At 35.6% G+C, this 24,846-nt stretch overlaps 1 protein-coding gene and 2 pseudogenes across 3 annotated transcripts in view; 1 reads left to right on the plus strand and 2 right to left on the minus strand.

Annotated features, from left to right (window-relative positions):
• The first annotated feature begins 7,851 nt into the window (after positions 1 to 7,851).
• Positions 7,852 to 24,846, plus strand: part of RIF1 (replication timing regulatory factor 1) — a 54,874-nt gene continuing 37,879 nt past the window's right edge. For all 3 annotated transcript variants that reach the window (XM_015596555.2, XM_025039230.1, XM_025039229.1), the window contains exons 1-11: positions 7,852 to 8,011; positions 8,390 to 8,502; positions 9,233 to 9,311; positions 12,008 to 12,104; positions 13,149 to 13,276; positions 13,369 to 13,463; positions 14,528 to 14,717; positions 16,251 to 16,343; positions 20,514 to 20,652; positions 22,886 to 23,037; positions 24,376 to 24,493. In XM_015596555.2, coding sequence (XP_015452041.1) covers positions 8,399 to 8,502; positions 9,233 to 9,311; positions 12,008 to 12,104; positions 13,149 to 13,276; positions 13,369 to 13,463; positions 14,528 to 14,717; positions 16,251 to 16,343; positions 20,514 to 20,652; positions 22,886 to 23,037; positions 24,376 to 24,493 — 1,195 coding nt within the window. In that variant the 5' untranslated portion in view covers positions 7,852 to 8,011; positions 8,390 to 8,398. The remainder of the gene's footprint in view (positions 8,012 to 8,389; positions 8,503 to 9,232; positions 9,312 to 12,007; positions 12,105 to 13,148; positions 13,277 to 13,368; positions 13,464 to 14,527; positions 14,718 to 16,250; positions 16,344 to 20,513; positions 20,653 to 22,885; positions 23,038 to 24,375; positions 24,494 to 24,846) is intronic.
• LOC112470547 lies at positions 13,776 to 13,894 on the minus strand (annotated as a pseudogene).
• Positions 17,229 to 20,372, minus strand: LOC112470374 (annotated as a pseudogene).

The raw sequence follows: 24,846 nt of genomic DNA on the forward strand, positions 1-24,846 counted from the left end.
ATTTCTAGTGTGGTGTAATGATGGGGAGGGTGAGGGCTAGGACAGGCAAAGGGAAAAATTTTCCTACCTGCTTCTACAGGTCTTTTCTTGGCTTTGCACTCACCTGAGGTGCTGCAGCCTCTTAACTGGTTTCTGGAGTTCTCAAAGGCAACTTGTTGTTCAGTCAGCATCTCCATGGAGGAACAGGGGCCTGGAACTTCCTATTCCACCATGTCGTTTATGTTGCCATTCTTGTTTACATTTTGTAATTTTGAAAAATAGTTTAAACTTACAGAAAAGTTACAGACTACTATAATGAACTAACAAAATATTGTTAATATTTTTGACATATCTCTGTCTTTCATATAAATGAACATTTCTGAACCATTTGAAGTTGCAGACATCAAGTGTTTTACTCTAAATATTTCATGTGTATCCTTAAAAACAGGGTCATATCTGTCCGATGATGATAACACCAATACTCATAAAAAGTAATGCTGAATTCATTGTTTACTGTAGAAAGGGATTTTTTAAATAGGACTTTTTGGATTAACATATTTTCAGAGGCATACATGAATTAATGTCATCAGTCAAAATGTGGTTAGTCAGGTGGGGCTATTGTTGATTGTTTTGCACTTGAAGGCATGTTTACTGGAATGAGTTCATACCTGGCTGCCTGACTCTCAGAAGTGATGAACTACACTGATTAGCTGGCTTTTAAAATTGTGTTCACCGAGAAGACTTGTTGATCAATTTGAATGGGTTTAAGACCAGTTCTAATCGTTACTTGTTGTCATGGCTTCTGAACAAGAAGTGTTTTTCTACGTTTGCGGAGACTCTTTTATTCTCAGTCTCCTCTTTTTGTCCTCATTCAGCCAAAGCTGCAACAGAGATCACAAGTCTAGATCTTTGCCACTATTGATTGTTCTTGACTGTGAGGTTTTCTTTGTGGAGATATGATTTTCAATTAGCACATTGATCGTTGTGAGTTTATCTTGTTTTTGTCTTTGTGTTATTTGTTGAATCATTGTTAGCACAGTGGCCGTGTGGAAACATTTACTATTTTGGACAACAGACTTTAAACAGCAATGAAACAAATAAGTAAAACTAGAAGTACCTGTAATGATAAAAGGGAAAGGAAGATGCTCCACAACCATGAACCAAGATTTCACAAGTCTGATGAATAAAACAAAGCCTATTAACTCCCTGAGTCTTAATTTGTCTTTTCTTTTAGCTTAGATACAGATAGTTTTAGCTCACCTATTGTGTTATTTCCTGTACAGGACAAGTTTTAGTAATGGCACAGACTCCTTCCTTGCTGGCCAAAAAACCTTAAGATATTCTATTCTATTCTATTCTATTCTATTCTATTCTATTCTATTCTATTCTATTCTATTCTATTCTATTCTATTCTATTCTATTCTATTCTAAATTGCCTGTAGGGCTCATCCAGTGTGAAGGAACAAATTTTTTATTACCACTTGAAGTTGTGCTTCTGGATGGGATGGGGTGGGGGTGGAGGGAATATCTTTGGGAATCTTTTCCCAGAAAGGGTTTTATATTTCAGACTCTTTTTCTTTAAGATTTATATTTCATTGAGAGTGTTGGAAATTATACCAATGTTATGCTTACAGATCAATTAACCTTGGTACTTGGTCAGCATTGAAGAGACTGATTTTCACATGAGAAAAAGACCCCAAGAGGTGCCTAAGAGATATGATCAATTTCAGTGAGGTTGTAGATATCTTGTCTCTGAGTGTGGTAATGAGAAACAGTTACTGCTATAGCCCAAGAATAGTTATATCCCCCTCTTCTAGCAAAACAACATTTTTCTTCATTTGTATATTATAAACGATAATTTTATAATATCTTATATATGAACTTAGAGTATATTACATCAATATAATTATTAATACATATGTTATAATCTTGTTATGATATAATTATATTTGTATTATATAACATACCTTTATATCATTTTTCAAATTGGCCGTACTAGCAAAGCTTAAGAGAGCTAAATTACAGAATTAGGAAAGTGATTGTTTTTATTTACAATTTTCTTATTTTCCAACATTAAAAGTTTTATTTATCTATTTACTTATTCATTTCCAACTTTATTGGGGAGAGGTGGTGATTATTTTTAGTAAAGCTTATATGTAAGCACATTATTAATGGTTAGGGGAACATGATAGAGTCAAAAGTATACAATTTAAATCAGTAAAAAAAATGAATAAATAAAAGTGATTAAGAAAGATTGTGACACAGGGAAATAAAGTACAGCACAGGGAATATAATCAATAATATTATAATAACTATGTATGGTGTCAGGTGAGTGCTAGACTTATTGGAGAGCTTACCTTGTAAGTTATATAAATGTCTAATAACTATGTTATACACCTGAAAAATAATGTAATATTGAATGTCAACTGTAATTGAAAATAAAAGAGCATGACCTACAAAAGAATAGTGTTCCAGTGGTCTTGAGCAGGCACATTCTACAGTGTGTAGTTATCAGCTTATTCCTAAGATCTTGAATCAGCAGTCTACTTTCAGGAATGATCGACTTGTAGAGGTTCTCTGGAGAATTGCAATTTAGAATCTCTAATAGATAGGTTGTTTCATGGAAGATTTCCAGAAGCATTCATTTGGGATTTAATGGGTGCTAGCAAGTGGCTGCTCTGGACTTGCCAGATTTTATCCTCACAGATCTTATAACCTGATTATTCCTAATGTTTATTTTCAGAATTTGGGTGTCCAGATTTCATGCATCTATGATGAAATCTTTAAACTTCTACATAGATTTATTGTTGATGTTTTTGTTTTTGTTGTTTTATACGATGTCCTTGTATAAGGGCTTTAATTAGAGAAATCTGGTTAGCATGATAATTCATTAATGTATTTCTATAGTATATGTAAAATACTTTTATAGTGATTACAGTATAGTATATTAACTCCTATAATACCTCTTCTACTGTGAGTCTGTAGTTTTATGATAACAATTATTTTAGCAGGAAGATATCAGGTAATTGATATATTTGTTATTCTATTTTAAAGGATGCCTTAAAATTTCCATGTCTGTATATTCTTTTAAAAAGTGAACTATTCTATAAGCTTACCAATCATACTCGATATATGTACTTTTTTTATACTAACAATTTAATATGCCCTAGAAAGGATCATGGTTCAGTCATTTGAACAATTTGGCTTTTGATAAGAAATTGGATTTTATAAGAGACAGAACTATTTTTTTTAAATATCAAGACTGAATTTTTAATATTTTAAATATGAAACCTATTAACAAAAAATGTAGACCTAAAATTTGGTACTGTAAATGTCAAAAGTTCTTTTCTGATCATGGACATCTTCTTGAATTACAGGAACTCAAGTAAAAGATTCTCCTTCATAGGTTTATGGAGTTTTTGGATTAAGAGTGCTTCACCAATATTTCATTTTATGAGAAAAAAAGTGATGATAACTCATAATTAGTAATAAATAGATAAATAAATAATATTGAGTGGTGTCTGTTAGTAGTAGTGATTTAATATATGTGCCAACATTAGATTGAAAAACATATTATGAGATCTGAGGCTATTTTGATTTATTAGTTGAGGCCTGTAATTGATCTGAAACAAGGAGGCTTATTTATTTTGCTTCTTATTTAAGAGATAGGTTTTGTAGATATATTTTTTAATGAATTGAAATTTCTAGAGCATGGCCTAACATTTTCATGTTTGAACAAAAAGAAAGATTTATATAATTAAGGAAAAAAATCAATCTGTTATCTATGGGCTCTGCTCCAAGTTAATCTGCCTACATCTGTGGAGTCTTTAATCCATAAGAATTCTGGAACCATAGCTATTTGGTGGGGAGTAGTTTATTAAATCATACATTGTGTATGCATTCTAATATCTAGATGAAGTATAATCTGACCATGTATAAGAGCTGCAGTATATTTTGTCTAAAAGAAGATCTTACTTATTATATTTGTTGATGTTTGGGTTAGAGATCCCCAAGACCATCTCCGGGTAGAATGATTCACTAGAAGGACTCACAGAGACTCAGCATTTAGTTATATTCATGGTTCAGGAGTATAGACAATACAGAGCAAAATCAGCAAAGACAAAAACACCTGGGTATAGTCTGGGGGAAATTAGACACAAGCCTGCAAGTGTCCTCTCCCAGAAGGGTGACAGAGGACATGTTTAATTCCCTTAGCTCTGAGTTGTGACATATGTGAAATGTTGCCAATCACGGAAGCTCAAGACTTCATGCCCAGGGTTTCCATTGAGGAGTAATCACACAGCACCTCCTACCCAAATTCTAGACTCCTGAAAGGAAAATCAAGTGTTCAGCAAAAACCATATTGTTTGTAACCATATTGTCAGTTATGTTGGGTTGGAAGCCCCCGAAATCTAAGTTCCCAGGTGCCAGTCCAGGGCCAAACCTTACAACAATTCCTTCCAAAGATAGCGGTTCAAGTCTTCTTTGTTGATTGTTTTCTGCACAAGGTTACAGGAGATCTCCTGGAAATCTCTAACCTGAACATCCACAAATGTAATACATAAGATCTACTTTTAGACAAAAATACACCGCAGCTATTATGCAGAAATTAAAGAATATTCCTCTGATAATGATCTCAAAATATCAGTTACAGTTGAGACATTAAGTTGTTAGAGATTTTAACTACTTGAGTGGTTCTATTAAACCAAAGTAAATAAAGTTTATGTCTACTCAAGCCTGTCACAATTTACTGTATATACTCAAATTTGTCTTGTCTTTTTTTCAAACAATCTGACACTGTCTATTTTTACTTTAATATCAAAATTTTTGTTTTGCTTTGTTTCTCATGAAAAGTCAATTGCCTTTCCTCTTGCTTTTCAGAAAACTTAATTTTTTAGTCTGATATAGAGGTGGAACTAATGGTAGATAAGTGATACCTATATAAACAGGAAAGCTGTTTTGTTCCCCTTGGGAAATAAAAAAAGAACTGGCAATTTAAGGGGGGCTCTTGTCTACGTCGTATCACAGGATAGATTTTTGGATAGCTGTCCTGTTTTTTATATGGTATGGTACACAGTTTCTTCAATGGCCCTTCTTCTTGCCGTATTTACAAATATCCTTATATATAGATTCCCACATCTTAGAGAACAAAGACACTGGGGTATCTCATCCATAGAACCATAAGGTACACTGATTTCTAGCTTGTTTACTTTTTAAAGCTATCTGGAAATGTTAACGTACATATTAGATATTTTCTAAACTGGCAATTTCACATTTTTAATTAATTAATTTTTTATTAAATCCCTTAAGTTAAGTTTGAGCCCATTTATAAAAAGAGAAGACAAGGCTTCTTTTACTTCATATACTAAATGTAACCCAGACTATTGTTTCAAAGTTTCCTAAGTGTACTTCGTATTTTTTTTATGTTACAGTTTTGAATCTTTGTCTTGTCTACCCTTAAAAGAAAGGCTTAATTACATTAGATCTATAGTCCAGGACAATAAGTATTTCTATTGAAATAGAAAGTATATACCAATAGAAAGACCTTTCTGATGAGATTGGTAGTGATATTAACAAACATGGTGTTTGATAATGTATAATGAAATGTGTCAACATTTGGAAAATCCACATAACTCAATGACAATATTTTTCAAATGACCAATGCATATTGATACAAAATCATAAACTGGTAAAAGATCCATTTGAAATCAGGATAGACCAATGTATTTTAATACAACAGAGTATGAAAAGTTCATTAATATAATTTCAGATTCCGAATTGCAATTAGTCTTTAAGCAACTGTAACTAGAGGGCAACCAAATCTGGGGCTCATGTTGCCTGTGCCACTCAGCCAATAGATCCACACCGGAGTTGGGATATTTAGAATAAGCGTTTACTGTCAGAGCATGTTTATTGTCAGAACACCGGTGATCTGAGAAGACAGCAGATTAACACCTTCAAAAACTGCCTTGCCTTTTCAGTTAGGTTTAGGGTATTTAAGGAAAAATCTGGACATTATCTCAGGGGCTATGTGATGGTTGGGGTGGGGAGTGCGGGCGTCTGTCGTGCTTCACAGAACTGTCCCTCCGGGAATGTGGTCCTCCGTTGGCATTGGCAACCCAAGAACAAAGATGGGAGTATGGAAAGAATGCTAGATCAAGAGGACTGTGATCAGTAAGTATAATGGCATTAATCATAAGTTTCAGGGCACTTTCTATGGCAGGGAAGGTTCCAAATTCTGGGGGATAATCTACTGTTAGGAAAAGGAAAGTAAAGCTGGGGATGCTGTAAGCCCTCTACTACTGGAGTCCCAACCAGCCCCTTCTTCAAAATTATCGTTTGTCAGGTTCTAAATGTATTTATTGAGTGCCAGGTACTGTGAAGTTATTGCTCAGCGGGAGCAGATATGTGGTGGTGGCTCCCGAATTTCAAAAAAAGATAACTTTGGGAGGAATAATCAGGTTGGAAGGGTGTGGAGAAGGGTGTGGGTTGGGAAGGGGATTTGTCTAGACTGTTATCTTTTAGCACTTTAGATCAGATTGAGAAAATACCAAAGAACAGGGAGTGGCACTGATTGAGATTGTGGATGGAACTAATTCCCCTCAAGCTAACCTTCAACTTTGCCACTGCAGGGGTATATAACCAAACAATAATAAATCAATGAGATGTTCTTTTTAACAGATTTAAATACAAAGAGCTATGTCAGCACGGATGCGAAAGCATTTAATTCTTCATGAGGCTAGAGTAGAGGGAAGGATTTCATTAAAAGGTACAATTTTAGCTGACTCTTTTCTATCAAACTTGAAAAATTGAATCATTCTAAACTCGAGGAATACAATAGACTTTCGAAGACATAGAAAAGTTAGAGATCCTGACTGACAGTTCAGAATCTGGCTTTAGTGGGGGTAAGCCTGGAAATTAAGTGACCATGTGCAGGCTTCCTCAGGTCATGTATGGAGTGCTTGGTTTGGCAGACATTTTGCTAGGTGCAGATAAGACAGCAAAGAGCAAAACACAGCCCTGAACTCTGAAGCTGATAATTGTACTGTGTGTAGGTAAGCAGAGGCTCAAGCCTGGAACCTGGGGCCAGAGTGGAAGGACCAGTTGGAGCTGAGCCTTAAGCTGCCTGTTCTAGAGTGGCCACAACCCCATGTGCTGCAGAGAGCGCTGAGGCCTATGAAATGGGAAGCAGCATATTATTACTAAGAGCTGACTTTCATTAAGGATTTACTGCAGTTTCTCCAAGTATGATATGAAGTCCCACCCTTTGACACCTGGGGCCTAACAGAATGTAGATCCTCGGGAGCTACCTAAATCTACTGAATCACAATGTCTAAGGCGGGGCCCAGAAATCTACAGTTTAATCATGAACATCCCCAGACCATTGTTATGTACACTTAAAACTTGAGAACCATTGGTCTCTCCTTTTACTTCGCTTCTAACTGGAATAGGTACTATTATCACCCTTATTTTACAGAGGAAATTGACGAATAGAAAACTTGCTAAGGTCACACAGAACTAGCGCTGGAATCTAGACCAATCTAGAGGCGGCTCTCAGTCTTAAACATTACAGTATACTTGTCCCCCTCTTGCGAAATTATTCGTTGCGAGTACTGCAGCAAATACTGTGTTTGGAGTGTGAAAACAGTCCGGCGGCCCACTAGATGTAGTCTCGTGAACCTGGGCAACTCACTCACACTTTTGAATTTCAAGTCCCTCACTGGTTAAATTCAGGCCGAAACACCTCCGTCTGCAAGGTGTCCCCTTAGTGGCGGGGCGGGGCTGATGCGGGGGAGGGCAGCGATCGATGACTTCGGCGCGCCGCTGCCTGCTGGGTCTGCTCGAGCTTCTCCCGCCAGGCCTGCCTCCTCCCGCGCGCTGCTGGGCCCGCCCCCGCCGCCATCTTGGTCTGGGAGGGAGCGGGCTGCACGCTAGAGTAAACAGTCAGAGCCGGCAGAGTCGAGCTCTGGCTGCGTTTGGGTGCTGCGGAGCAGAGGCGAAGAGGACGCAGTTCTGATCTTCATTCGAGGGGGTAAATATCGGGGTCACAGAGCTAGGCCGCGGGGAACCCCCCGTCTGGCGCCACCTCCGCCCCCTCCCGGCGAGATACCTAGTTCTCCGAGCTTCTCCCGCCCCACGCCGGTCTCCTCCCCCTGTTGAAAGCTGCCCGGGAAAGTGGTGGCGGGAGAGGGCCTGGGCCAGAGCACAGCGTGGGCCTGGATGCGTGTTTCGGGACATAGGAGGAGGTTAGGGCCGTGGGTAGTGCGCCAGGGGCCGGGCGTGTGGACGTGATCCGTGGGGCCGAGAGGCCGCGGGCGGGCGCGCGGGTCTGGGGCCGGGAATCACGCTGGGCCGCCGCGGGGCTGTTTCCATCGATTCCTGGATTTTCTGTTCCGTTCCGTGCTTCAAGGTGGCCGATATGACGGCCCCGGGTCAGAGTTCTTTTGCGCCGCTTTTGGAGACTTTGGAAGACTCTTCCGCTTCCCATGGAGAGCAGACCGACGCGTACCTCGCTCTGACCAGGTGAGGCATTCTGGGAGTGGGGACGGGGCGTTCTGGGGGGGCCTTAGAAAGACGGTCGGGTGGGGCACGAAAAACGAGTTTGTGTATTCTAGAAGTCTGCCAGCTGTAAGGACGCCGGGGTCGCGGGCGAGTGCAGTGGGTAGAATGGGTGCGTGCTAAGTGACGCTCTTGGCTGCTGTTGCATTGCCTGAGGGGTACGTTGGGAATGAGGAAGCCTTTTTTCTGTGTCGTGCAGTCGGAGGATTAAACAAAGTTTGGTTGGAAGTGGGCATGCTGGAAGAGTGGTTTTGTAGTGGGACAATGTGGCAACCCAGAATTGGTTTTTTTATAATTAACCCGAGTTTTATTTTAATGTTTCACAATACTTTTCCCCCTGCAAACCATTGAGTTTTCTTTGTTATTGAGAAATTGCTAGGAAAGGATAACAACTGGTACAAAATAATAAAGATTTAGTAAATTTGTAACTAAAGATAGGTTTCTGTTTGCTCTTCACATATAAAGATAGGTTTCTGTTTGCTCTTCACATTTTTGTGTACACTGTGGACAAAAGCTTCAGATATATGTCGCGTTGTATAGCCTATATATCCTTAAGTGTCTTTTAAGCACAAGGTTAGTTCGTTTGCCAGAATTTTAATAAAAACTTTAGAAAGATCATACAGATGTTTTAGGCAGTGATACTTCTTCCTTGTGTCTGCTGTTTGCATAAATTTATGTTCTTTCTGCTTTTAAGTCGTATTACTGGAGAAGATGGGAAAGAAGTCATTATCGAAATTGAGAAAAAACTTCCTCGGCTATACAAAGTTTTAAAGGTATGTGTCCATTTTTAAATAGCTTTTAATTTGTGGGGAAAAAAGTTTTTACCAGTTTATTCATCAAAAGAATTGGGTTATTATAGTACTGTTTGAAACTTATAGTATATCAATTACCCTACACTTTTTTTCTCACTTAATTCTCCATGTCCTTGTGAGGTTACTCTTTAATCCTCACTTTGCAAAAGAGATTGGTCTAATTTGCTTAAAGTTGCCCATGGCTATTTGAATTGAACACCTTTGCTCTTGATTTAAAAGCAGTGATCAAGATTATTTAATCTCTTTTCTCTCCTTTTGTAGGAATGTAGTTCTAAGTAAATGATTCTATAACTTTATCTTCAGTCTACTGTGTGGGTAACTCGTTTTTTAAATTTTCACTCAACCTGAGTTTTTGCTACTCTTGCTTGATTAAAAAACCGTTATTAAGATTATCTTTATTACTCGTTTATAGGAAGGTCGTATAGTTTAACCTCAAATTGAGGGCTTATATTCTTGTCCTCACTTGAGTACACTGTGGCTTTGACCTTCCTTAATACTTAACTTTTAGTTTTCTTTTTAGAAAGAAGAGGTTGAACTCCATCTCCAAAGTCCATTTGAGTTCTTATTTTTATGACCTGTTTTTATGCTTTTAAGCAAAAGTAATCTATCAAGGTACTCACTGTACATTTTAGTATGATTCCTGGCTAAAGGTTGAGCCATTTGATGTACTCTCTACTCTTTGAGTAATCCAACAGTATAGTCATGCTCTGCATAACGATGTGTTTGTTGGTCAACAGCTTGGACCAACAGAATATGCAAAAGTCCACTAAGATAATAGAGCTGGAAAATTACTATTGCCTAGTAACATCATAGCCATCATAACATTATAGCTCAGTTTGTTACTCTCGTGTTTGTGGTGAGGCTGGTGTAAACAAGCCTGCTGTGCTGCTAGTTGTGTAAAATTGTAGCAGCATTTACAGTTATATACAGTACATTAATATTTGATAATGATAAGGACTATTATTGTGTATTTACGATACTATACTTTTAGGGTGTACTCTTCCTAGTTCTTAAAAGGTTTGCTTTAAAACAGTATGTCATGTTATGCCAGCATCTTGCCCTTAACCAAGTCTCTTGATTACATCATTTCCTCTTGTGCTTTAATCTCATGTTTCATACAGTAACATGCCGGGGTTTGTAGCCTAGGAGCAGTAAGCTATACTATATAGTCTAGGTGTGTAGTAGGCTATACCATCTAGTTTTGTGTAAATATACTCTATAAAGTTCGCACAGTGATGAAATTGTCTAATGATTCATTTCTCAGAACACATCCTGCTGTTCAGCGTATTTTTATATTTGATGTGCTGAAGACATGCATCTTCATATATTTGGTACTGGCATATAGAATCAGGAACTCAATTGCATGCATTTTGAGTAAAGTTGCAGTTTGTAAATAGAGTTTGTAGCTAAAATGCCTGAATAATAACACTTGGCACTTGGACAACACGGGAGGCATTTACCCCCTCCTCACCTCTGCAGTCAAAAATCCACGTATAACTTTTGACTCCCCCACTATTTAGAAGCATCTAGGTGGGCACTGATAGGACAGTCAACAGAAGCTTTCTGTGTGAATTATTAAGCACTGAAAGAATACGTGAATTTTCTTCAGAACTAGCTGAAATAAAATGTTTCTGTGTTACTGTTTAGAATTCTCTTAGTATTGTTTCTGTGAACCCAAAACATTTTTGAAGATGACATCACTGTTAAGGAACACTTTCAGGTAATATATATTTAATAAAAGTTGATCACAGATGCATGCTAGATGCTATCCAGGTGATATAGTCTTAAGTGTTTAAGACTGTGGTTGTCTGAACCAATTGCCTTAATATCCCTTATACCCTAGAGTTTGGTTTTACGTTTTGTTTGACTCACTATGAAAGGGACGTCCCAGGGAAGTGCCTGCTCATATAATTTGGCTACTAACGGTTATTCTTCCTGCTCAAGAGTAACAAATAGTCAAGGACTTTTTGGATATCTAATACAGAGAAATCGGATTTGAACATAAATCACTTCGGAATAGGAAATGGTGCCAGGAAAGGCACAAGATTACAAGTTATATAGGATTGGGGGATATAGCAGGACTGCCTTTGACAGGTTTGAGATTTTATAGCTTTTGCATACATAATGAGTTGGGCTTTGAATTTCAGATGGACATGAATTCAAATTCTCTTATCTGTGAAGTAGGAATTTTTTTAAAGATTGGAATAATGCTTAAAGCTCCTAGCACGTTACTCAGTAATACATTCCGACCCTTTCCCTCTCTATCATAGAGGTGTCATTCTACTCTAAAGCTAGAATGTCAGCTTTTGTGTTTGAGTGTTTTGCTTACTCTTTGTGGAAGGTCTTTGCTCCTGTTATTTATTTCCTGTTTAGTGTCTTCAGCATCTTCCACTTGGCTTCTTTTTCTTCGCTTTCAGATGTGTGATGTTCTTTATCTTTTAAGAAAAATGTTTTATATTTAGTTAAACTATCTAGTTTTTTCCTTTCTTTGCCAAGCTGTATATTGGTTTCCTGATTTTACTACTGTTTCATCTACTTTTAAAGATTGATTGAATTAAAATGAAATATTGGCTTTAAACAAATTTTGCTCTAAAAATTGATTCACAGTTGTACTCATCTGTAACATGTTTTTTTTTTCTTTTCTTTTTTTTTGATAGACTCATATTTCCAGTCACAACTCAGAGCTCAGTTGTGCTGCTCTACAGGCCTTGGGGTTTTGCTTATATAATCCTAAAATTACCTCAGGATTATCAGGTAGTTAAACTTACTATGACTTAATGTTTTTAAGAGTTTCTAAGTATAAATTTTTGCTATTGTAAAAAGTACTGTTATTTCTATTAGATACGTAATTTACAGTTTAGGATTTAGTTTTAAGAAATGTTTAGATTGTCATTGGAAAATTTCTTTTTTTCCGACATAGCTCTCTCTATGAACGTATTTAAAAATAATTGCTATGAACTGAATTTTGTCCTTTGTAAAACACATCTGCTTTGGAAGATAATGTAGATGGTCATTTACTTCAGGGATCCTCAACCCCCGAGCCGCAGACTGGGTACCAGTCTGTGGCCTGTTAGGAACCAAGCTGCATAGCAGGAGGTGAGCAGTGGGCAAGCAAAGCATCTGTTTTTGCAGCCGCTCCCCAGTGCTAGCTAGCATCACTGCCTCAGCTCCACCTCAGATCATCAGGCATTAGATTCTCAAAGGAGCACTGGACCCTGGTGCCAAAAAGGTTGGGGACCGCTGATTTACTTTATATAAGCCTGTGCACTAAGGAGTATGCTGAATAGGAAAGTTCTTTTACATAGTGGTAAGTGGGATAATTTGGAACTAAAAGTGGTAATGAAAGCACAGGACCTGATACTTTCTAAGTTTTCAACTAATCTTAATTGTTGCTCTGTAAAGGAAACCTAGGAGGTGATATTTAGAGGGGAAATCAAGAATAGAGAATAAAGATGTCAGAAAGTTGTCACCAGATTTTTTTTCTGAGGTAGTTCATTTTGGAGCAGAGGTGTAGTTCATAACATCTTGCCAAAAATTGTGTATGTTCAAAGCTAATGAGACCTATAAAATTATTTCAGCTGTACCAAATATCTGATTTGGAGTCTGTTATCTGTTTTCTCTGAATATACCTTTCCATCTTAGATATTTTCACGTTTTGGTAAGAAGTTTGATATCAGCATTGGGTTTCTGGTCCTCTCTAGATATGCATTTAATTTCTTGACAAAGAATATAGTATTTTTCTCTTTGAGATTTTAAAGGATGTAAACTCTTGCATAATTAAAGCTGCTTGTTTTTCAGAGACCAATATTAAAGAACTACTTTCAAAATTGAATGATGTTGCTAAGAGTTCAGACAAAAATGTTCGTACTAGGGCACTTTGGGTGATATCCAAACAGACATTTTCCACTGAAGTTGTTGGCAAAGTAGTAAGTACAGTTTTTACATATGTCTTTTAACTACATGCCATTTAAAAAAATTCATCTTACTTGATTTGTATTTATTTGGTTTTGTCTTTTAGGTACCCAGTATAATTGATTTATTAGAAATAGTACTTAATAAAGGGGAGGTGCATTCTGCTGTTGTTGATTATGAAGCATTAAATGTCATCATAAGGTATGAATTTGGACGTTGTACAAATTGGAAGAATAGTTTCAGTAAATTTAGAACTTACTTCAAGGAGTAGACTTTTGGGACTTGAATTTGAGTTAGACAGTAAAAGAAAAAAATATATCCTAGAGTAAAAGTCTTGAGGAAAAAGGTAACAGGAAGAAGAAAGATGTGCATAAGTTAGTAGGTTTCTTTGCTTATTTTTACTGAGAGGGTTTTTTTGTTTGTTTGTTTTAAATATATAAGGCAAAGCAACCCTTGGTCGATTGACCTCACAGATTGCAAAGACCTTATCAGCTTACAATCCCTTATTTCTTTCGCCTACAGCACCTGGTCTTCCTAGGTGGTTTTCCGTCCAACTAGTAACCAGGCCCAACCCTGCTTAGCTTCCGAGATCAGATGGGATCAGGCTTGTTCAGGGTAGCATGGCTGTAGACTGAGATAGTTTTAAAGTCTTGGTTAGGCTGCTTCTGCTAACAGTTTCAGTTTTAAAGATTATTTCTGTTAAGGCTTTTGCAAGCGTGTAAAAAATAATGTAGACACCCAAGTGAGTTGAAAGGGATATTTAGGTAGTCATTAACAGTGCCTAGCAGCAGATGGGAGAATGAGAACATCCCCTACCTTTTTCCTACCTATCCTTGCTTTGTAATGGAGATGCTAATAGCACAAACTTTTGATATGATTTTTCTTACCTCTGTTTTACACTTTTCTTCAGTAGCTGAGCTGTTTGCTCTAACTATTTGGTGTTCTGATACCCTGATTGATGTTCACATCATGTCACAATTCTCTGCCTGTCCTCTCCTATAAGAACATTGAATTTCATTATGTAAAATTACTATTTTAACAACTTTAATATGAAGGCAAAATGTTATTTTAAAAGTTTATAAAAATGTAGAAATCTAAAAATTAGCAAGTAAAAATTCTTTTTTATTGCACGTATACATATATGTATATATTCTTAAACAAATGGACCATACTATTCATATTCCTGTGTGCTGTTTATTTTCCTGGTAGTTCAGATGAAAAAGGTGAGGTCAAGCTAATTTTATTCATTGATTTCTCTATTATAGGCTAATTGAACAAGCCCCAATTCAAATGGGAGAAGAGTCAATTAGATGGGCAAAACTAGTCATACCGTTAGTGGTTCATTCAGCCCAAAAGGTACATTTGCGGGGAGCAACTGCTCTAGAGATGGGAATGCCATTGTTGCTTCAGAAACAACAAGAAATAGCATCTATCACGGAGCAGCTAATGACTACTGTGAGTATTACTTTATGTGAAGATTTGTGGATACTTAAGGTTCTGCACCAAGCTTAGGGCTCATATTTGTACAATTGTACTATGATCTACGAAATTCCTCTTTGAACAAAGAATTGCTTAAGTTAGTGTAGGCATACTGTTCCTATAGTATAGTAAAGAGGAAAATTGTTTATTTTGTGTTACTATGATCCAGGCATTTTACCTCATCCTTAGTGAATGGTGATTGAAAGGGATTGCATTATTGGAAAAGGGAGAACATTAATTCAATGCTATTTGGATGGTTGTAACATAATCCCAATACATATAAATTTAATGTACATAAGAACACCTAGTATGTATAATTCCTAATGTTATTACTTGCACCAGGCTTTAGGTTTTTTAACTGCTGTTCTTGTAACATTTGTGATATTTATTGAGCACGTATTATATGCTGGGTATTGTTTCAAGTACTGTGAATATACCAGAGAACAAAAGGAATACGTGGAGCTTATTTTCTAGTGAGAGAAAAGAAATACATAGTATGTAAGTGAGGAGCACTCTGGAGAATAGCAGGGACTGGATGAAGTGTGTCCTTAGGAAGAGTGAGGTAGTGGTCAGGGAAGAAAAACAAATAGACTCGAACAGTGATTTAAAGGTGATACAGGAATTAGCTCTATGGGGGAACCATGAGAGTAAAAGGCCCTGCTCTGATGGTTGTGTTCAGCAAATACTGGACAGTGTGATAGAGTTAATGAGGGTGAGGAGTAGGAGATGATTTCAGAGAAACAGGGCCAAATCACATAGCACCCTGGGGGTCATTGTAAGGCATTTCCTGCGTTTCACTCTGGATGATATTGACGACCATTCTTGAAGGTTTTGAGTCTAGGAATGATACATGTACTGACATAAGTTTTAAAGGAATCTCTCTCTCACTGTGTTGAGAAAAGACTAGAGGGGATTGTGTACGAGCAGGGAAACTAGTTATGAGATACTGCAGTGAAGGAGTCTTTCATATTCTAAAACCTGGGGTTTTGTTTGTTCATTTTTAAAACTACTTGATGGTAATGTTTGGAGTCTAATAAAGTATCTCCCTTGTCTTCATGAGATTTTAAATTCTGATAAGTTTATTACTTTTTTAAGATCATATATAAAATTTCTTATAAATTTGAATTAAAATTTCCCAGATATCTATTATCTATGAAGCTATCGATGTATTTTTAAAGTTACTAGAGTGAGAAGTTGAAACATTATTATTTGAATTACAATTAATGATATGCATTCTGAAGTTTATAGGGGAAAGTATTGATAGAAAAATTAAGCTAGATTGATGGATGGAAGAATGGCCAGATGTGTGATAAACAAGCGTAGTAAAATGTTATTTAATAGTATTTATATTTGGACATTATTAAATTCTTAGCTTTGTTATATGCATGAAAGTTTTCCTAATAGAGCATTGAGTAAAGTTACTGGCTGAGATAATCAGCCGATTTGATACTGCAGATTCTTTTTCTATCCACAAATCCTTTTGGTAAATATTTTTCCTTTTGTTTGCAGAAATTACTTTCAGAACTCCAAAAGCTATTTATGAACAAAAATGAGACTTATGTTTTAAAATTATGGCCTTTGTTTGTCAAACTTCTTGGGAAGGTAAGTCCACAGTTAACAGATCCCAGTTTTACTTACTAGACCCCCCTTCATTTCTTAACTTTACATAGTAGAACCTCATTATTCGTCATACCACATATGCAAATTCATCTGCTCACTAAAATGTAACCTAACATCAGTACTTGTGCAGTATAATTTCCTCAAGTTATTACCAGTGTGTTTAGTAGTCATGTAGTAGTCATGGCAAAAAAAATTAAGTTCCACAGTGCATATGTTCCCAGCTGACATTGGCTAGGTTATGCTCTGCCCTTTTGTTTTTAGTTTCAGTGTTCCTTAAACAATTGTCTTTTCATGATCCATTTAGTGCCAATATTTTTCATATTTTGAGCTTTTTCTTGGTGATTGCAATTTTAATGGCCCCTTAACGAAATGCTCTCTGTTTCTGAAGTACAGGAAGACCGATGTGCCTTAAAGAGAAAACGTGGGTGTTAGACAAGCTTTATTTTTTCAGGCACGAGTTATAATGCTGTTGGCTGTGTCGATGAATCAATGATATAGTCATGCACCACATAACAGTTTTTGTCAACAATGGACCACATATATGATGGTGGTCCCATAAGATTAAAATGGAGCTGAAAAATTCTTATTGCTTAAGGACGTCATCCTGTGTGGTGATGCAGTTGTAAATAGACCTGCACTGCTAATCATATAAAAGTATATCATGTACAGTTATGTACGGCCCATAATTCTTGATAATAACAGTAAACTAATGTTACTGGTTTACGTATTTACTATACTATTATTATTTTTGAGTCTACTCTTCTACTTAATAAAAAAAGTTTGCTGTGAAACTGTCCTGTTACCCTGGCAGCAGCCTCACACATCATGGGCTTACCACATCTTAGTTGCATCATTTTGTTTTTGATTGAATTTCGTGTTTTGTTCAGTAACATGCTATACAGGTTTGTAGCCTGGGAACAATAGACTATACCATATAATCTAGGTGTGTAGTAGGCTACACCATCTAGGTTTGTTCACACAACAAAATTGCCTGATAACATTTCTTAGAACGTATCCCTGTTGTTAAGCAGTGCCTGGCTTTATAAGGTATCTTTAAATAGAAATAAACATAATACAAAGTTGTGTATCGATTGATTGACAGAAATGTGACCAGAGGCTTGCAGTAACTTAACCCTGTGTTTTTCCTAGGAGTAGTGGCTCAGTATTCATTAATACAGTGTTTGAGGTGTCTTTAGAGTGTAACTATGGTGAATATTGAGAATTGATTGTATGTTTTATGTTTAAGCCAGGTTTTATTGTGGGGTGGTGGGGGGAGTGTTTCTCTTTACTGTGTACAGCCATCCTAAGTGTATAGTTCAGTGGCATTAAATACATTTACAAATGTAAACATCATTATACCCAAAACTTTTTCATTATATACAACAAAGATTCTATACATGTTAAGCAGTAACTCCCTCTACTCCGTTCCTTCCAGCCCCTGGTAACTTCTAGTCTACTTTCTGTCTGTATGGATTTGCTAATTCTAGGTACTCCCATATAAGTGCAGTTCTACGTTATTTGCCCTTCTGTGAATTATTTCACTAAGCATAATTTTTCAGGATCTAGCCGTGTTGTAGCAGATATTAAAATTTCATTCCTCTTTGTGATTGAATAATTATTTTGTGTGTATATACCTCACTTTGTTTATCCAATTATTTGTTGATGGATATTTGGCTCATCTTCACCTTTTGGTTATTATGAATAATGCTGCTATGAACATTGCTGTACAAATATCTGTTGGATTCTTTTTTCAGTTCTTTTGCATATATACATAAGAATGGAATTGTTGGTTCATATAGAGTTCCATGTTTGGTTTATTGAGAAACCTCCAAACTCCACAGCAACTGCACCATTTACAGTCTTGTCAGTAATGCACGAGGATTCAAATTTATCCACATCCTTGTCAAAACTTATTAGTTTCCCGTTTTTTGGTAATAGCCATTCCAGAAAAAAATTTTTTTTTTAAATTGGGCCTTTTTAGTGTTGTTTTACAATATGATAAATAGTTCTCTTGATGATTGTGGAAATGTAAGACTATTGGGTAGTACTCAGAAACACAGTAATGGTGGTTTTCCTGATTGGTTTATAGTCTTCAATAATTGTAAGGAGTTAATCGTGTGATATGCATCCGACATTTTCAGGATCGTTAGTAACTTGGGCATTTTTCCCCCAGATAACCTTGTAGCTTCCTGTAATGAGACCCAGCTTACTCAACGTTCACCTTAGTGACAGTACCTTTGGTAGTAATACTCAAAGTTGCATGTAGCAGGGATGAGGGATTTTTGTTTACACCATATATTGCCAGGAAAAAGATTACTTGAAACATAAGTCCATTGATTGGCCTAAGGAATCTTTCATAGTTTGATAGTTTTCACATAAAGCCATTTCCAACAGCAAAATTTAGTAACCAACTTCTCTTATGCATTCTTTTTTCTCTTTACTGTTTAAATAACTTTTAATTTTTGTTTCTCCCTGGCTGTGAACCTTGGGCAGAGGATCTTTCCTCTTTTTTATTTTATTTGAAAATACTTTTGCTTGGGATTGTGCCCTCTGTATCCAGCAGAAGCGCAAGTACTGTTTTCTGTGGAGGCTTCAGCATTCTTTTGTTTGGTGTTTCTCTTTTCATTCATTTTGATATTTTTATTTTCTCAGCGTGCTGCTGTCTTTGGTAGAGCTTACCCTTGAAACCAGTCATGTCTGTCTTCTTTTAATATTTATGAGCCTCTCAACTTTCCTTTTCTCATGATGATCCCAGTCATAATCCATAGCAATTGTGTTGGTTTAGTGGTATGGTGATAGCCACCCAGCTGTCGAGGGGTAAAGAAGCCCTAAATTTTTGAAATTCAGAGACCTAAGACTTTACTATACACAACCCATGACAGGAAAGCCTTTATCATTTTTAAATTGTTTTTGGGTTTTGTTGAGTTGTAGATGTTCTTTATTCTAGATATTGATCACTTAGACATGATTTGCAAATATTTGTTCCTATTGTGTAGGTTGAGTTTGCTTTCTTCATACTGTCCTTTAATGCATAAAAGTTAATTTTTATGAAACAGCGAAAATAGATAATGGATAACTACTTTTTGTTGCCTGTGCTTTTGGTGTCAGTTCCGTGAAGCTATTGCCAAATCCAATGTCTTGAGTACTTTCTCCTGTTTTCATCTAGTTTTATAGTTCTAATTTGTAAATTTTGATCTTTCATCCATTTTAAGTTTACTTTTGTATGTAAGGCAAGGAAGGGCCTTGCTTCATTATTTTTGCATGTGGGCATTCAACTTTCCCAACACCATTTGTTAGACTTTTTCCTTATCAAATGGTCTTGGCACCTTTGTAAAACATCACTTGATAGTACATGCAACAATTTATTTTTGGGGCTTCTATGCTATGTTTTTCTTTATGCCACTATGATATATTTTAATATCAATAGTTTTGTAGTATGGAAGTCAAGGAAGTGTGAGTCCTGCAACTTTTTTTTTCCAGAAATGTTTTGGCTATTTGGGACTCTTTGCAATTTCATATTGAATTTGAGGATTGATTTTCTGTAAAAAAGACTGTTGGAATTTTGATAGATTGTGTTGAATCTGTAGCGTGCTTTGGGTAGTATTGACATTTTAATGATGTTATTTTTACCCATGAACATAGGATGGTTTTCCACTTATTTAGGGCTCTTTAAATTTCAGCTGTGCTTTATAGCTTTTAGTGTGTAAGTTTCACCTTAGATTTTTTTTCCCAAGTAATTCTTTTAGGTGTTATTGTAAATGGAATTTGTTGCTGATGTGTAGAAACATAACTGATGCATGTTGATCTTGTACTCTGCAACGTTGTTAATTTTATTAGTTCTAGTAGTTTTCTTATGTATTCATTATGATTTTCTAAACCAGGGTTTTTGTTGTTTTTTATATTCCGTCAGATTCTGTGTGGTTTGTAGCCATTTAGGATTGTTTTAGAAGTGTTCTGTCTTACCTGCTTATGGAGCTTCGTATTTTGTGATCTTGAATGTTTAATGTGCATATAGAACTCAGTACTATTTAAAATTTAAATTCCTAAGACTTTATGTAGCTAAAACAATGAATTATACCAGTGAATGATAATAGTGCTATATATGTTGTTTCAGACGGGTACATAACTTTTTAATAATTTTTCTTTTTTTAGACCTTGCATCGAAGTGGGAGTTTCATTAATTCTTTATTACAGCTGGAAGAACTGGGATTTCGTAGCGGAGCACCCATAATTAAAAAAATAGCTTTTATTGCTTGGAAGAGTTTAATAGATAATTTTGCTTTAAATCCAGGTAAGTAATATTTTAGAATTTCAATTTTTTATGAATTAAGCTGATGAAGAAAAAACTTTTCAGATTTTTTTGGACTTTATATTGAAACAACCTGTTGTTGAATATCTTTATTTTAAAGGAGTACTTTTATAGCTAAAAATATAATTTAAAGACTAGACATTATGGAAAATCACAGATATAAAATTGGTCAGCAATTTTAAAAACAAAGGGACAAATACCATTTGTGGCTTGCTTAGTATATGCCAACACTTGATTATTTTACATATCTTTCATTTAATCATCACAGTAGACCTGAGATAGTGTTATTACTATTTTGGAGAGATTAATTATCAAAGGTCACATAGCCAGTAGATGATAGGAAACAATTGTGATTGCTGTGGAATAAAAATATCAGTGACTGATGAACTTTTTTCTTCCAGTACCTTTAGAACTATACCTTATAGTAGGTTAGCATTAGTATGTAGAAGTGATTCTTTTTGATTTACTTTAACCTTATTTTCTGATTATCCACTGGTGGTGTTGGATATATATACAAGAAAGTGTACTTACCCCTGAGTGGGTCAGTATTAGTAGATACTTAACTGGGTAATTAATCTTAGGTACAGTTGATACTGTATATTTACCAGATTTGCTAAGTAACTGTGATTTCATCCTTTATTTTTTTCCCATGCCAAAGATCATTAGTAATCTCTTCCTTTTTTTTAATGTGATTTGTAAGATGATTATTTGCATTAACTACATATAGTTACTTTATTGAAAATATTGGTAAATGTGCATTGCCAGGCACTAATTTTAATTGGAAATGTCACCTTTTTTTGTTGTGATTGCTTATGGACTATCAGTGAGAGGTAATGTTTGGAACTAATTCTGTTGGAATTATATGTGATTGAATATTGAAGCATAAAATATGAATGGCCTAAGAGAAGTCCAGAGCTCGAGAATCTATAACTGGTGTTATGGATCCATGAAATCATTGAGGAATCAGATGCATGTCTTTCTGTTCTGCCCTCTTCAGTATGCCTTAGTTGCATACTATAGGAAGGAGGGAAGGGAAAAGAGCAGAAGTGAACATCTTCCCAGCTGAGCCAGCTATCTATAATGGGCATTTCAGAATTCGGCATACACTGGCACTTAAATTTTGCTGGGTAGAATGGCTAAAAGTGAGACTAGATAGTCAAAACTGGGCACCCATCACTATCCTGAGTGAAAGCAGGTCTTATAACTAAAAGAGAATGGATTATTGTATAACAATTGGCAATCTCTGCTGTAGGGATTTTATTGTGGAGCTCCTCTCAGAAGTAGGAATTAAAAAGGATTAGAGGATATGTCCCAACAGTGATCTGACTATTTTCTTACGGAAAGGTTAATTGAAAGCTAAGTCGCAGAATAATTGTGAGAAACATTTATGAATAACATCTCACCAAGTACATGGCTTTACAGATGTTTCACAACCCTTTCAGTCTTTTTGATAAGTTCCTTGAGTACAGACTCTTTTTTATATATCCCCAGTCACATATGTAGTACACACTTCTGATATAACTATTTTGTTTAAACAAAATAGATTTAATTTTTATGCTGGATTTTAGTAATATGATTATTAATGTAGAGTAGACCTGAATCTAGGTATTTAGGTTTCCAAAATCTAATTAATGACAACAATAGTTAAAATGCTTAATAAAATAAATTACTAGTAAAATTTTAAAATAATCTTCTTGTCAGAAAGTAAAAAAATATTTCTCTTTATTTTTTATCTATAAAATGAGGATAAGAGTATTAGAGTAGCTTGGACAGAGTTTCTCAACGTTTTGGCATCTTAGGCTAGAAACTGTTATGCAGGACTGTTCTGTGTGCTGGAGGCTGTTTAGCACCATCCCTGGATGGAACCCACTAGATGCCAGTAGCATTCTCCGTACCTTTGCCTCTCAACTGTAACAACCAAAAATGTTACAGACGTTGCCAAATGTCCCTTGATGGGAAAATCACCCCTGGCACACGGCATTTAATAATTTACTTATTTCTTTTGTTGTCTTTGCCTTCTAAAGTGTTGTGGTCTAACTGTACTGGAGTTTGTCAGGTAAAAATTTTGGGTGAGACAAGAACAGCTGGTGATATAAGAAAAATTTTTTAAATTCTCTTGCCTGTGGCAAGGGAGATTATTGAATACTCATTCTTAAAATTTAATCTTTAGGTCTTAAATGTTTTTACCTGGGTGTTTATCTCATTTTCTTTTAAGAAATACTATGCAGTGCGAAAAGACTAAAATTGTTAATGCAGCCTTTGAGTTCCATCCACGTGAGAACAGAAGCTCTAGCGCTAACAAAACTAGAAGTCTGGTGGTATTTACTGATGAGACTTGGACCTCATCTTCCTGCTAATTTTGAACAGGTAACGTTGCAAGTGTTGATTATGATACCTTTTTTTTTTTAATGTGTTCTTAAATCTAATATTTTTGTTGTGTTGGCAGGCCACATATATAAAAGGTCTATTTCTCCTCTGACACAGAACTTGAGTTTTTTTCCTTAAAAGAATATTCTCCAGTTGTCTGAAACAACTAGAGAGCCTCTAAAGCCATTTCAGTCAGCACTCAGTATCTATTATGTTAGAGACATGAAAAGTTTCTAAAAAGGAATTTCATAGGGCTTAGAATATCAGAGTAGATTCAGCATTACTGAAATAGAAATTAGGTGCTACACTGGATAGATACAAAATTGGATTGCTATTTTTTGTATCTCCTTTTTCTAGGCTACGTAGTTACATAGCAAGAGCCAATCATTTAAATCCCATCATAGCTTCTCAGTATTGTTAAAAATTCCATTGGATTTTGATATCCATGCTGGCATTTAAGACATAAGGCTTAATTTTATCCGTACCTCCTTGTTTTTATAATTAATCCCATTCTTGGTTTCTGAGGGGGTTTTTTTTAATAGTTACGGAAAAAAGGACAGCTGATTAACTTTATGTTTTTCATTTCTTTATTGCTTATTTCGGATTTTGGATTACATTTTACTGTTGGATCTGTAGTCCTTCCGCTCTATATAAACAACTGTAAGCAATGAGTGTATTTTTGGAATTAGAAAGGGAGACTTTAAATATACTTGAATGATTTCAGCAAGCTTTAAAATTTTTTAAAAATATTTTAAGGCTTTTAAATTTGATAGAATATGAACAAATTGAAATTGGACATTGATGATAGTAATCCGTAATTGGGAATATAATTTTTCCAAATTCTACCATCATAAAGTCCTATTAGGCTAATCTTACCCAGTTGTCCTACACATTCATGGGCAAAATTTATTCATTGGCTAGATTTGCCTGGTATTGGAATGATCTTAGAAATTAGCTTGAAGTTGTCTTAGTTCATATTTTTTAGCGTGTGTTTTTTAAAAGCTTAAAATATGTCTAACAATAGCATCAAAACAGGTAGATGTTATTTGCTAAAGTTATTTATAATTTTTGTATAAATTGTGTATAATTTTCCGTGTGGAATTTAGAACTAAAATTTATAGATAGTACACATTTAGGGCAAATACAGTTATAATAAAAATTTTCACCTTTCCAAATTTCAATTTTTAGCCTGTGCATTGAAACAGCCAGTACAATTCAACATATTAAAAGAATTTCAATTGCTTTTCAAAGAAATTCAATTATTATGCAAGATTTTAAAAAACATGAAACTTAATGCAGTTTACAGATATCTTTTTTTCTTTTATATTACCCCAATAGGTTTGTGTACCTCTAATTCAGAGCACAATAAGCATTGATTCTACTGCTTCACCTCAAGGCAGTTTATCTCGTGTACCTACTTCTCCAGCCTTAAATCCCATGACTCCTGTACACAAAGGTAAGAGGTAGACATACTTGTTTTTTATCTTTTCAAAAAATACTTTGAAGGTTTTGCTCAGTGTTATTCACATAATATGAAGCACTTCATAATTTTATCTTCTCTGTCACAGTCCATTATATATTCTTGATTGTTTTCTGTATGTGTTAATGTTCACTGCTGTGATTACATTGTTGTAGTTGGAAGCATCAGCTTTCTTATAGTACATTATGTGAGGTGCATTACAGATAGATGTGTTTGTTTCAGAAGAATATTAGAGCCATTATTAAAAGCAACATCTTAACAGATGTAAGAAATGTGGCTTAGCACATATAACATTGAAAGAAAAGTATTTGCTTCTTTTTTTTTTTTTT

Source organism: Pteropus alecto, unplaced genomic scaffold (assembly GCF_000325575.1).
Source record: "Pteropus alecto unplaced genomic scaffold, ASM32557v1 scaffold3, whole genome shotgun sequence".
In the NCBI taxonomy this organism is placed as follows: Eukaryota; Metazoa; Chordata; class Mammalia; order Chiroptera; family Pteropodidae; genus Pteropus; species Pteropus alecto.